The following is a 15,029-nucleotide window of genomic DNA, read 5'->3' as shown; positions in this document are numbered from 1 at the left end:
TTTAAATTTCCTTTGTCTCAAAATCAATCCGTACTGCAAGATAGTATATTGATAGAAATATATTTAAACGTTTAACAAATTCTTCGTAATGAAACAATTGTTTTTCAATTATAATCTATACATTGCCATATTATTAATTGTCGGATAAGCAGGCCGCCTCGCGCCGTCCATTTCAGACGCCAAAGTATTGCCGGAAGTGAGCGTATGACTTGTGCCGCCGATAGTTAGACCACATTCGGGGCATTTTGCCTCCTCCATTGCACCACCACACTCACCAATCGCGTAAATGTGCCCTTTCGCACACTTAAACCAATGTCCAGGAGATAAACCAATCGCAGCGACAATCTCCCTTCGTTCAATTTCTGTGATCGCCAATCCGTTGTTAGCCGCTTTATTCAACGCTTCTAAAGCGCTTTTCACAAGAGTGTCCTGTGTCGCATCGTACATTTCAAATGTGAATATCAGGCGGTAGCAAGGCTCATATTCCTTCAACTTTTCAACTGCTGGATTCATTATCATGGCTCGCGCAAGATTCATGATCCGATTAAAGCGCAAAACTTCGATTTGGAACTCTTGAATCTGATATTGGTTGATGGAGACATCCGGCGAAATGAGTTTGCCGAACAAAAAAGAGAGGTAATCATCAACGAGTTGTTTCACCTTCGGACTACTCAAAGGTATATAATTAGGCATTGTGACGCCGTAACGAATAGTTGCCAGCTCTAAAAAGATTTTCACGCGTGCACGTAAAGATATCAAATTGGATTTAGAGTGGTCCTGGCGTTGATTCTTCTTGTTGGTAATTTTTATTTTATCTTCAAAGAATTCCAACACTTTTGTACAGACATGTTCACCTGAAATTGTCAAATACCAAGCCATGAATCACATGATAACAATAATATTTTAGCAGCTTACCGTAAACTTTCTTTGCGTCTTGAATATCTTTCTTCAACGCTCTGTTAAGTTCTGTGAGTTCCCTGGGATGCCCGCCGAAGTAGCGCTGTTTGATTTGTTCCACATTCTTGTGAGCAGCCTTAATATAATCGCGATAACGCGGCACCTGCACGTTAGCAGTGCATTTCGGACAACGAGGAATCTTCACCTCCTGCACATCGTTATCTTCGTCTGCTCCAAAGCACCGATCCAATCCGGAGCTTTCCAGCGTATGATTACAGTGCGCGAGGTATACAAACCTAGCATCTTCTTCGTCTTCAGTTCCAAAGAATACCTCAGTCACTTCATTTTTATCGCAAATACGACACAGTGGTGGGCAGACATCGCCGCAGAATCCGATACATTCATGTAAACAATCTAAAAGTTTGGGGCATGGCTCCTTGCACGGCTGCACGTCGCAAATTTCGCCGCATGTTCTCGAACACCTTTGATGAGGACAATTTCTATTACACTGTTCGGAACAAGGCGTACACGGGACACCGCACTGTTTCGTGCATCCACTATGTTCGCATTTATACTGACAAGGGCGTGCACGGTTTGCAATTCTCTACGCAGGGTGTAACACAGCCATGACCGCAGATGAGTGTCTTGTCGCATTTCTCGGCGCAAGCAACGTGGAAGCGCCCTTGAGCGCATTGTCCACATGTGCCTGGACAAGTATGCGCACACTCCAGCACAGCACTGCATTTGGCAGTGCAGAAAGAGAGAAGTTCATTGGTGATGACTGTCTCCGAGCGCATATAGCAAGGCACCTTGGGAACATGGCCACATGGAGCATTCAACATCACTGGCACAAGAATCTTGCATACTGCAGTGGAACACTTCTGCTTGCAAGGTAGTGGGCAAGGATGTCCACAGTCAAGTATCGCCGGGCACGCTTTATTCTTGCAGTTAGATTTGTCAGGCTGTTTGCCACATTCCCATTGAATGGTATGTCCGCATTCGGATATAATTTTGGGTACCTACAAAGCAAATTTGTAGATTCCAAGCGTTATTTGGACACAAATTCATTTAGGTTACTCACTTTAACTTTACAGGGTCCACATGGGTCTTTGCAGATATTCGTACAGTTGTGCTCGCAAAGCAACTTACGTTTGCAAGGGCGCTTGCACTGAACATCCTCAACGTCAGCATGACATGGCACATCATAGTAGTGATCGCAACTGCGTCTCTTCTTGACCTCCACACAACATACATCGCAGGTCTCAAAGCAGCGCTTCTGACAGGGATGCTTGAATTCATCTGGCATGGTGCAACCATTGTTTGAATTGACGCACTGTTTGCGACACATATACTTTTCGTGATTGGGATCTTTGCGAACATGACACAACATCGAGCAGGAGTGTCCGCAAGGCTCTACGCGCGCTTCGCAGGGATGTGGGCACCTAAACGATATCGGGTCTGCGTGGCAGGGCTTTTCGGCTTGATGACCGCACGGCAGCGTAGTTGGTACCTTAACATCACACAGTACTTCCTCAGGCAACTGATAACAGGGTATGTCCCTACTGTGCCCGCACGGCAGCGCGCTGAATTTGGGCACTTTGCATTTATCGCATTCCACAAAGCATTTGTCAGGGCAGATGTGCCCGAATTCGCACAGCACTCTGACAAAACAGATATTAAAAACAAGAATTTCAATTGAGCACCACAGAAACTTACTTTGTGCATGGCTGATGGCATTTGTAGGTATCGTGTGAGGTGCTGTGACACAACTTTGCGCACTTGTGACCACACGCCAAGCCCTTGGCACAGATCTTGAGACATCCTCCTTCGGGCACCTTATCGAAGTCGGCTGTGTCGCGAAGGTGAGTAACGTTATCTGGATGGTTTACACAACGCACCGTGAGATATGGACCAAGAGCGTCGTATTTTTCCAAAACAGTAGACACTTCGCGCCAAATCTACAATAAAAAAATGTAAAGAAAAAGAGCGTCATAAAAGATTCCAATAACAAATTTACCGGACTGCCGTTGCACAGTTGCGGCATATTGCCTAGAATGTACATTCCGTGCTTGGCTCTGGATAAGGCGACACATATGCGATTCTCCAAGTTCAGGAAACCGTTCTTTCCTGCTTCATTATTCCGCACTAGAGAGAGCAAAATAATGTCATTTTCTTCGCCCTGGAAATTGTCCAGAATGCAAATACGCATGTCGCGCAAGATATGATATCTCTTTTTGAGAGCACGCAGAACAAACCACTGGCCTGAGTACGCCGCAATTATAGTTATTCTAGAGGCATCATAATTGTTTAGCGTCAAGTACCGTGCCAATAGAATAAGATACTCTGCCTCGAACTGATTCTCTTTACTGCGGTCCTGCGATTCTGTTTCACGATGGTCGTGTGTGACAAAGTATAGTGGCGCGTCAATGCCGCGCACATCCGGATACAGCTTCACCGAGTCATGATTATGCAAGACCTTGTAGATTGAAGGGCACACTAAGTTCGCAATCTCAGGACGCATGCGATGCTGTACATCGAGCGTGTGGCAGTGCAAACCGTTCATCACCATGCGTTCGAACAGACTCACGCCGAGATTGTAGTCCCTAGTGATCGTGTAGTCGGCAGTCGACGGTTTGAGCTGTTTGTGGTCACCAATGAGTATTAGATGCTCACACTGTGGGCTAAGTGCGGTAGTGATATGCGCTTCCAGAACTTCTGCCGCCTCTTCAACGATTACGATTGGACAGCCCAATGCCTGGAGTGTCTTATGAAGGCGCGCTGCACCCGTTGTGGTCATGCCGATAACGTCCACATTCTTCAGCTTATACAAATCTAACATGTCCTTGACCTCGGTGAATTTCGCATACAACTGACGATATTCCACGTCTTTTTGAAGGTACAAATCCATTATTAAGTTCTTGTAGCGGCGCACCCAGTTGCCATAGAGTAGCCAACGGTCGTTCGCCGGCATATAAGTGGGGTTCTCGTAGTCAACATAAATGGTTGCTTCGCCTTCCTGCTGCCTTAGCATCCGCAGTTTCTGACAGACGTAATCATAATCGATGCGCAGCTTGATCATCTTTCGCATAGCTGTTAAATAATCAATCGTATTCTCCAAACCAACTGCGCTTAACCGATTCATCTCTTTTGCCAACTCATGCATATTCTCTTCCGCCTTGCGCACGTTGAATAAATCCTTTTGTTCGACATCGTAGCGAATTTGAAGGTCTTCGTCGCGGTCAATGTCTAATTGGTTTTGCTTTATTTGGCCATTCAGGGGGTCATCAGTGGTATCATCATCCTCCACATTAGCATTTTGATTGTCCTCGATGTTTAACTTTTCTATCATCTGTTCAACATTCAAAACACATATTATTCAAAGGACTTGTAAAAAACCTATTTAGCTACCTGTGTGACGGCCTCGTAGTCAGCAAATTTAACTTCGTTTCCATTGTTTGGTTGATACAGTAACCACTCCAGCAATTCTGTTGGTTTAGCACGAGCAAACCAGGATCCTCCAAATTCCGGATCCACATCAAAACGGTTAAATGAAGAAAATCGTAACACGCTCGTGTATTCGTTAATGGCCTGTAGGATGCTGCCGTACATGCTCAACCCGCGCGAGCAATTCGCTACCTCAAACTTGCTTGCACGCTGTGCGTTGAAGTAATCACCAGGTACATTCTTCACTCGTAAATTGCGCAAGTTGAAATTCTTCAAGTTTTCGTTTTTGCACTGCCCGCCGACCCGTACCAAATTCTGCGTATACGGCAGCAGCCCCTCAAGAAACTGATCCAACGCATGGTTCGTGTAACAAATGACGAGCATTGGCGCCTTCATCCAGTTCTTCTTGCGCTCCAACAAATCACGCGCCATCTTTAAGGCGAGGTAAGTCTTGCCAGTGCCTGGCGGACCTTGTACAATGCAAAACTTGCTCATCATAGCGGCTTCGTAAGCAGCGAGCTGGCTGGGATTCAGTGAATCAGTTTCATGCCCTAAATCAACATGACTTCCAGCAGGAGATAGCCCGGCAACTCAGACTCCGTACGCACTTCAACTAGGTATTCTTTAAGAGGAAAGCGCTGCTCGTCCATTTGTTTAAGTGCTGTGAGTACCTGATAGTAGGGCTCAAAGTAAATACTGCATTCTACCATATCGTACATTCTATTAATGTCTAATTCTACGCCCACATCAAATCCCAGTACAAGTCTTCCAATATTGAGATACTTCATGTCTCTGTCGATAATTTTACCAAATATAATGGTGGTGAAATTGTCCGGTGTAAGGCACACCAGTGACCCGAACATGAATCGCTTCGTGTGCTCGAGATTCCGGATGGACTTTGGTTTGAAAGCCTGCACAAGATAACCGACCTGGTTGACATTTGGTACGACGCCTAAACAGAGCACGTCCTTGTATATTTTGATGCTAGATAATTTTTGTTTGCGTCCATCTGAAATCCACAACAAATGATAACAAGCTCAGCCAGGATTAATTTTGTGCTTACCTTTAATCATCTCAAAATATTCGCAAATACCATCCCTCAATGGCGCAACAAAATCTTCGCGCAGCAAGCGATACTGTACATCAAGATAGTGATGCACATCTTGATAGGCACCCTTGATAACGTTTTTGCGTAGATAATTTGATGTGCGAGTGGTGATTTCCAAAGCTGTTGGATACACGTCAATGTCGTGAAAATCATTCGGCGGCGGTTCTTCCTCCTCGGTGTAGCCTAAATTCTCTTTCTGCTTCTTTTTCTTGTCCTTTTTCTCGACAAGTTGCAACAGTTTCAGTTGCAAATCTTCGTACGCAATGCCCATCTCATTGGAAAATACCAGCCGATGATCAGTTTCAAGATTCGGCTGGGTGTACAGAACTGCCTTTACAATTTCCGGTGCAATGTCCAACGCTGTCGTCGGAAGAACTTCCACGAAAGCGTCTAGAATCAGCGCTACATTGAGGAAAAACTGTTCGGGATCGTTCCAGAAGCGCCGACCTTTATTCTTCTTAGCACTGTCTGCGAGCGGCAGCTGCATAATGTAACTTTTCATCGGTTCAAAAAAATTAATGCGAAAAATTGCGAGCAGAAGTTGTGCGACGCTCTCTGCAAATACCGACTTTATCACATTGGCAAGCACCTCGACTACTAACACAATACTATCGGGTGATATTTCAACGCTCTTGAGATAGTTGTCCACTTTCTCAATGTTGCTCAGAAATGTCATGAGCGCTTCCTCCGGGTTTTTGGTGAGAAGTTCTTCCAATTTCTTGAATCCAAAGAAACCGACTCTAGGACGACCATCCGGACGACCATCAGGACGACTGTCGGTGTTCGGTAAGCGATTAGAGCGAAAGTGATCTGGGCGCCGTCCTCGAAATCCATTGCTATTACTTCCTTGTCCTTGTCCACGCCAGTTGTGTCTTAGCTCATTATCGCGAACATTAACACTCTCCATAGAGGAAGCATTGCTTAAATTTCCTCTTGGATTATGACTGTTAGGCAGACGCCTGCTCCATCTGCGAAAATTGTCGTTATCATTATTGACATTTTCCATTGATGATGCATTGTTTAAAATCCTCCGTGGGATACGTTGGTTATTTGGACCTCTGCCCCGATCTGCTGGAAATCTCCTTGACATCCCTCTTCCAGCAAAATTAATATTGATTGGTGCTAAAATACCTCAATAATAATCCATTAGATAATAAGAAATTAATGGAAACCAAACTAATATGCTTACTATCACCAACTCACATTCTTATGTTGATCCGAATCATACAATTTTCCGTCTTACTTGCCACTGCTATGTATTAACTGTGTCTGATGCAAGTGGCATTACTGAACACTGCACTTGCATAAGATGTGCACCCAGGATATTTTAGTATGGATAATATAGTCACTTGAAGTATAATTTGTAGTTGTTGCTAAAACAAATGGAATCAATGTTATACGATAACAATCTCAAATTACTGATAAATGTAATCAGATACAGTGAATAAAGAAAAATGATCGAAAGGGAACTCTATTGGTTGGCAATGAAACATAACTAGCAAATTATTTATCTTTGAAGAATAAAGCATATTACTAGTTAATGCAAACAAAATCTTTTGCGATACCAAGAATGCAAACGCTGCTGAAACATTACACAATGCTACACAATTCTATCTCTGACCTATAGATGAGTCTAACCTCGCCATTCACATTTAAGTCATGTTCGTGTACCTCCTAGCTGAGTATAATAAGGTGGCTTGCGCAGAAATCTATGTGGTACCACTCAAATAAATAAGAATTTTGCAATTACTCACCCTGTCGCGAGAAATTTAGTAGACCACTAGCACGCATTTACTCATCGGTACTAAACATGTGTTTGGAAAAGGCAACGTTATCCGTTTTGGCTGATGCAATAATCATAAAACTCAGAAGGGGGGACACTATACATACACATGTAAATCCCAGAAGAGTGACAAGTACGAGCGGTAACTTGGCGCAGCAGTCATTTATTTTATGTTAATCGCATGCGCCATCATTTAACCACGTTTTAAACTGTTTCTGCATAGATTAAGTATATAAATACGAAATGTACAAGGACTTATTTATTATGGTGCATATACACCCAGAAATTACAAAAGATGGTTCATAATAGAAAGACGTGGTTATAACGCATATGTTTTAATGTTAGCAATCGCGATGCTTCGTGGTACTTTCGTGTATTACGCGCACGCGCTTTAAACCTGGATTTAAACAGTCACGGTACACACCTGGTTGAGATAGCATGACAACTCTAAGGACAACTCTTGGGGCGCAGGTTGTAAGGGCGACCGATGGCACTTGGTGTTTTGCTGGTACCGTTGATTACGTTGGGCGTTCCATGCAGCGTCACATCGTTACGCTAGAGAAAAGCGGAGTCCAAGGTTATACATACGAACGATACAGGTTATGCACTGATTTATTTCTAACATTGCGAACAATATTTACAAATGTATGTTTAAGAGTGTCATAACCGCGGTCATTACCCTAATCGGCTTGAAACTACTAATACTGCTTGATAATATTTTGTAGTATTTTAGTATTAGGGGTCTTGCAATTAAATGTGATCTTGCAGATTCTTGCTTATTTTCATTTATTGCTTTTCTGGTTTTGGGTACTGGATATCTAATTTTGGATTGTTTTAGGATTCTAAGTATTGAAATTCTTAAAGATGTAACCTGGAATCTGGCAAGTGAACCCAATCTCTGACTAGGAACCAATCTTGGGTGGTTTTGGGGATCTGTCAAATGAACCTGACCTCCCATGATACTGATGCCAGCATTAAATTGTAAGTGCAGAAATTCTTTATCATTTTCATTACTAACATTTGTAAGTAACACCTGTAGATGCCACACAAATGCAATATTCATGTATTGAAGAACTAATTTGGAATGGTTTTAGAATTTTACAATCTATTCCCGGGACATCACACAAATGGATTTTTTCTCATATGGTAATTGAGTTTTTGTTCATTCAAATAATACATTAATTCAAATTGTATTAACAACTGTTATACAGTGTTACACATTACAGTTGAACTGTGGTAATCCGACAATCACTTTGCATGTAAGTGTCGGATTAGGAATTTGTCAGATTAAATAGGACTGCCTAAGACTCCTACAGTCCTGAATTTTTACGTAAGAGTACCTTGTATTCCGACAAATTGCAAATCCAATAAGATCCTATATGTTATATACAGTGGAGTCGGGGTAATCCGGCTCCTGTCTAATCCGGCACCCTTTGTAATGACATGGTCATATGTCATATGTTTGTACATATAGGGGTTTTGCGCCTGATGTCTGCATCGTACAAGAACCATTTTTTCACCAGATTGTAGGCATTTAATTTCTTTATCATTTTCATAGATAACTTTTGTAATTATCTCACAAATTGACCCTAAAAATTGCATTTTTGTGTTGCAAAGGACTAATTTTTTATAGTTTTAGGGATTTTGCACCAGATCCTTGCATCGTACAAGGACCACCTTTTTACCAGATTGTAGGCATTTAATTTCTTTATCATTTTCCAAGATAACTTTTGTAATTATCTCACGAATTGACTCTAAAAATTGCATTTTTGTGTTATGAGGGACTTAATTTTGATGACTTTAGGGATTTTGCCCCTGATCCATGCATAGCACAAATACCATTCTTTCATCAGATTGTAAGTATTGATTTTCTTTATCATTTTCATAGATAACTTTTGTAATTATCTCTCAAATTGACCCTAAAAATTGCATATTTGTGTTGCTAAGGACTAATTTTTCATGATTTTGGGTATTTGCACCAGATTCTTGCATCGTACGGAAACCATTCTTTCATCAGATTGTAAGTATTGAATTTCTTTATTATTTTCATTCATAACTTTTGTAATTATCTCTCGAATTGACCCTAAAAATTGCATTTTTGTGTTCCAAATGACTAATTTTTGATGATTTTAGGGATTTTGTACCTGATCCATGCATGGCACAAAAACCATTCTTCCATCAGATTGTAAGTATTGCATTTCTTTATAAGTTTCATAAATAACTATTGTAATTATCTCACGAATTAGCCCTAAAATTGCATTTTTGTGTTCCAAATGACTAATTTTTGATGATTTTAGGGATTTTGCACCTGATCTATGCATCGCACAAAAACCATTCTTTCGTCAGATTGTAAGTATTGAATTTCTTTATAATATTCATAGATAAATTTTGTAATTATCTCACAAATTGACCCTAAAAATTGCATTTTTGTGTTGCAAAGAACTAATTTTTGATGATTTTAGGGATTTTGCACCTGATCTATGCATCGCACAAAAACCATTCTTTCGTCAGATTGTAAGTATTGAATTTCTTTATCATTTTCATAGATAACTTTTGTAATTATCTCTCGAATTGACCCTAGAAATTGCATTTTTGTGTTGCAAAGGACTAATTTTTGAAGATTTTAGGGATTTTGGACCTGATCCATGCATTGCATAAAAACCATTCTTTCATCAGATTGTAAGTATTAAATTTCTTCATCATTTTCATAGATAACTTCGGTTCACGAATTGACTCGAAAAATTGAAATCCTGGCAAATATTATCTACTTACTACCAGAATTTGAAAAATAATTGAAATATGTACATTTATAAATATATAATATCTATATAAATATGAATTGCCTGTTAGTCGCATTAATAGTAAACTGTATTGTTTTTAAAAATTTTATTTGCTTCCGGAAATGGTCTCCATCTTGCAATTAATTAGCTGTAGTTGGGAGCGCCGTAGAAATACTGCCTAGTGTGCTAGCTGTGACAATATTACACTGTTATCCAGGTATAGTTTAGATAGACGAATATTTGTACACATGTAAACAGTGAGCCAATAGCAGCACCGCGTGGTCGTTTCAGAGCGCGCATTCAGTTCCATTCCGGTTGCCGTGCGAACCACGCGTGTTCATCGCGACTAGTTTTATTTCTCCCTATTATAAATTGATCGTAAATCGACTTATATTTAATAAGCAATCGACGACATTTATTAGAATTGCGCGTGAACGGAATTTCGCCAGATAATAAGCACGTCGGCCGTCGGAGATTATTTTTCGCGTGTGGATTATACTGCACTCGTGTTGGCCTGCATGTGCACGGCGTACATGCCGTCGGATGTCGGATATCGCCCACAATAACTTTGATTTATGTTTAATTCGAATAAGTAGACAACTGATGTGCCCAGAGAAGAAGATTACACTTACAACGGCACTGGAGTTCCGAATATTCATCGCAGAAGAGTTGCAAATGTGCGCATATTTTAAGGCAAGTCTTCTCGTCTTCTGCGCCATTTAATAATTGTCGTTATTTTTCTATATAAAATATGTTTGTATTTGGAGATGTCAATAAAATAAAATTAATATAAATTAATAACTCATTCATATTTGTTTTTGGTATCCTCTTTGCCGTTTTCAGTATATGAGCGATTCACACATTCAATATAGATATTATACGCGTGGAGCAAGTGCAACATATCTGATACTTGTGTTGTTGTTTTTAAAAAGTTGATAACAGTAGAAACATAAATAGAAGAATCAAATATTAATGATAAAAGCACTCGGTGGTCGAGTGGAGACGTGCACCTGCTAGCATGCTAGCAGACGCGGATCGAATCTCAGGTATAGAAGGCATTTTTCTCAAATATAAAAATATCAGGTGCAATTTGGGTTGCATATATGAATTGCAACGAAATATAAGAGTAATTGAAATACAAGTGAAGGCAATATGAGAAATAAGAAAGTAAGTGGAGGAGCGGGAACAGAGAATTGGAAGAAGAAGAAAGGAGTAGCAGAGAAGAGTAGAAGACAGAAGGAAGAGAACAGAGTAGAGAAGAGGAGGAGATAGAAAAAAGGAGAATAGGGGTGACGGAATTTTTAAATTTTTTGGCACGTGTCGTTATAAGACAGTCTACGGTCGATCTCCCAGAGCGCCGCCGGCGCTCTGGTCGATCGCCCACTACTTCGGTTCGTCCATTGCTCCCGGCCCATCCTACAGCTACGATGTCTCTGCGCTTCATCCCCGAAATTATCAGGCATATCAACAATTTTTATGGTGGGGGATCACCCCCAAAGAGGGGGAACCCCTTATAAGGACAATCCTTGTCTTGTAAAAATATTTCTAAGTTTTAAGTCGCCTCAAGAGAGGTGATACTTAAAAATATTCTTACAAGTTCTGACCTGTAGCTGAAATGAAAGAAGGAGTACACAAATCATACAGGTTACCTTAACAATTTTTATAGAGGGGATCATCCCCTGAGAGAGGGAACTCTCTTAGAGACATGTACCTGGAATGATAGAAGGGGTACATTCAAAGCATAAGACATAATATTTCTTAACACTTCTTTATTATAATATTCATAAAATTCAAAACTAGAATACACAATTCTTACAAAATACATGTCGCCATTTTGAAACAAGTCTTACAACTAGCATACGCCGGTAAATACAGACAAGTACGACAGGAACCGAAATTCACAAAGGAAAACACATAGCAGTAACAAATGTTCTCATCTTACGTAAAACAACTCTACAGGGTGTTAAAAAAACAATATTATTAAAAAAAATATATTCAAAGTTCAAGCAGGAAAACATATTCACGACTGTGGCTAATTGGCATACAGGGTGTTACAAAAATAAAAGAATAGAATTTTGTAGAAAAATTCACAGTACACGTAAAAAATATAAACCTTTAGTATAATGGAAAATCGATATACAGGGTGTTGCAAAAAGAAAATCACAAAATTTTATAGGAAATTTCACAGTACAATTAAAAAACACATAAATCTTCAGCACGGTGGAAAATCTATATACAGGGTGTTGCAATAAGATAATATTTTAAAAGGAAAGGTACAAGTAGATAAACATATATCATAGTCACTTTTCGCGTGGACACGCAGAAAATCAATATACAGGGTGTCACACAAAAAAATAAAATCCAAAATTCCAGAAGATGTATTACCCGGAAACGAAAATGTGTCTATTTTCACTGGACGCTAGGGGACATTTAGATACAGGGTGATACAAAAAGAAAAACTATTCAAGAATGGTGTTAAGAGGGCCGGACAGAACATTCTATCTATAATAAAATACTAAGTTCTACCAAATAGTTCTACTAAATATCAGAAATTAAAAATGTTAACAATTTTCCAACTGGAAATAGAAGAACACTGCAGACAATTGACAACAGAACATTTAAAAAGAGACCCTAATTCTCCTGGATATCAAGGAACAGGGATGCGATTTTATTACAAACATAAAACACAAATACAAATTTAATTGTACATCATGTAGCACAATCGGCGACCAGCATGTAAATGCCGGCAGCAAGATCCGAGAACGCAGCCGTCGGCATGCGACCATCTCGAACTATTGAAAGATTTAACGCGATTAATGGCAAAATTCGTGAAGCAATCAATGGAAAAATGTAAATATGAATATATAATACAACTAATAAAATGATTCCGAACTTACAGTAAGACCGCGTTCGCGTGTTATACAATTCCTAGCGCAACAAGTACAAGTGCGTATACACACAATTATAAATATAACTCGCGTTACGGAATTTTCTCGCAATAAATTTCGATACAAGGAGATACAGAATTAAATTCCACATCTAATAAAATGATTCCGAACTTACAGTAAGACCGCGTTCGCGAGTTATAATAAAAAAATAACAATTCCTAGCGCAACGAGTACAAGTGCGTATACACACAATTATCAATATAACTCGCGTTACGGAATTTTCTCGCAATAAATTTCGATAAAGGCAGATACAGAATTAAATTCCGCATCTAATAAAATTATTCCGAACTTATAGTAAGACAGCGTTCGCGTGTTATAATAAAAAAAACTACAATTCCTAGCGCAACTAGTACAAGTGCGTATACACACAACTATCAATAAACTCGCGATACGGAATTTTCTCGCAATAAATTTCGATACAAGGAGATACAGAATTAAATTCCACATCTAATAAAATGATTCCGAACTTATAGTAAGACCGCGTTCGCGAGTTATAATAAAAAAATAACAATTCCTAGCGCAACGAGTACAAGTGCGTATACACACAATTATCAATATAACTCGCGTTACGGAATTTTCTCGCAATAAATTTCGATAAAGGCAGATACAGAATTAAATTCCGCATCTAATAAAATTATTCCGAACTTATAGTAAGACAGCGTTCGCGTGTTATAATAAAAAAAACTACAATTCCTAGCGCAACTAGTACAAGTGCGTATACACACAACTATCAATAAACTCGCGATACGGAATTTTCTCGCAATAAATTTCGATACAAGGAGATACAGAATTAAATTCCACATCTAATAAAATGATTCCGAACTTACAGTAAGACCGCGTTCGCGAGTTATAATAAAAAAATAACAATTCCTAGCGCAACGAGTACAAGTGCGTATACACACAATTATCAATATAACTCGCGTTACGGAATTTTCTCGCAATAAATTTCGATAAAGGCAGATACAGAATTAAATTCCGCATCTAATAAAATTATTCCGAACTTACAGTAAGACCGCGTTCGCGTGTTATATTAAAAAACTACAATTCCTAGCGCAACGAGTACAAGTGCGGATACACACAACTATAACACAAATATAACTCGCGTTACGGAATTTTCTCGCAATAAATTTCGATAAAGGCAGATACAGAATTAAATTCCGCATCTAATAAAATTATTCCGAACTTATAGTAAGACAGCGTTCGCGTGTTATAATAAAAAAAACTACAATTCCTAGCGCAACTAGTACAAGTGCGTATACACACAACTATCAATAAACACGCGATACGGAATTTTCTCGCAATAAATTTCGATAAAGGCAAATACAGAATTAAATTCCGCATCTAATAAAATTATTCCGAACTTATAGTAAGACCGCGTTCGCGTGTTATAATAAAAAAAACTACAATTCCTAGCGCAACGAGTACAAGGGCGGATACACACAACTATCAATATAACTCGCGTTACGGAATTTTCTCGCTATACATTTTGATAAAGGCAGATACAGAATTAAATTTCGCATCTAATAAAATTATTCCGAACTTACAGTAAGACCGCGTTCGCGAGTTATATTAAAGAAAAAAACTACAATTCCTAGCGCAATAAGTACAAGTGCGTATACACACAACTATCAATATAACTCGCGATACGGAGTTTTCTCGCAATAAATTTCGATAAAGGCAGATACAGAATAAAATTCCGCACCTAATAAAATTATTCCGAACTTATTGTTATACCGCGTTCGCGTGTTATAATAAAAAAACTACAATTCCTAGCGCAACGAGTACAAGTGCGTATACACACAACTATCAATATAACTCGCGTTACGGAATTTTAAAACATACAAATATGTTCTTCATAGGGTGGAAGTGAAAAAATACGAGAACATACCTTAGCGCAATATAAGATTTTCTTTTTGGAAATCCAGTATATGATGTAAGCAGATGTAATTATGCATATAGTAGCATCGATGAAAACACTAAATTGATTAGAGGCAACGCGAAGTTGATAGAGTATCCGACGGCCGACGGTACATCACACATACAGAGGTAAATCTACGTATGTTCAATCC

General features: G+C 39.4%; 1 protein-coding gene across 1 annotated transcript; it reads right to left on the bottom strand.

Moving 5' to 3' along the window:
• Positions 1-31: 31 nt before the first annotated feature.
• LOC135794847 (NFX1-type zinc finger-containing protein 1-like) lies at positions 32-7,352 on the bottom strand. The gene is given in 11 exon segments (XM_065306303.1): positions 32-854; positions 916-1,484; positions 1,486-1,916; positions 1,979-2,558; positions 2,614-2,855; positions 2,915-4,246; positions 4,306-4,913; positions 4,916-5,350; positions 5,405-6,571; positions 6,653-6,822; positions 7,204-7,352. Coding segments are annotated over 9 exon segments (6,078 nt in total). The 5' UTR covers positions 6,540-6,571; positions 6,653-6,822; positions 7,204-7,352; the 3' UTR covers positions 32-108.
• Positions 7,353-15,029: the final 7,677 nt, after the last annotated feature.

Source organism: Atheta coriaria, unplaced genomic scaffold, assembly GCF_025399875.1.
Source record: "Atheta coriaria isolate IRGN ID8LTWV9N9 unplaced genomic scaffold, Caltech_Dcor_3.1 hic_scaffold_6_pilon, whole genome shotgun sequence".
NCBI lineage: Eukaryota > Metazoa > Arthropoda > Insecta > Coleoptera > Staphylinidae > Dalotia > Dalotia coriaria.
Note: the sequence above shows the minus strand (reverse complement) of the source record. Positions and strands in the feature narration are given on the sequence as shown.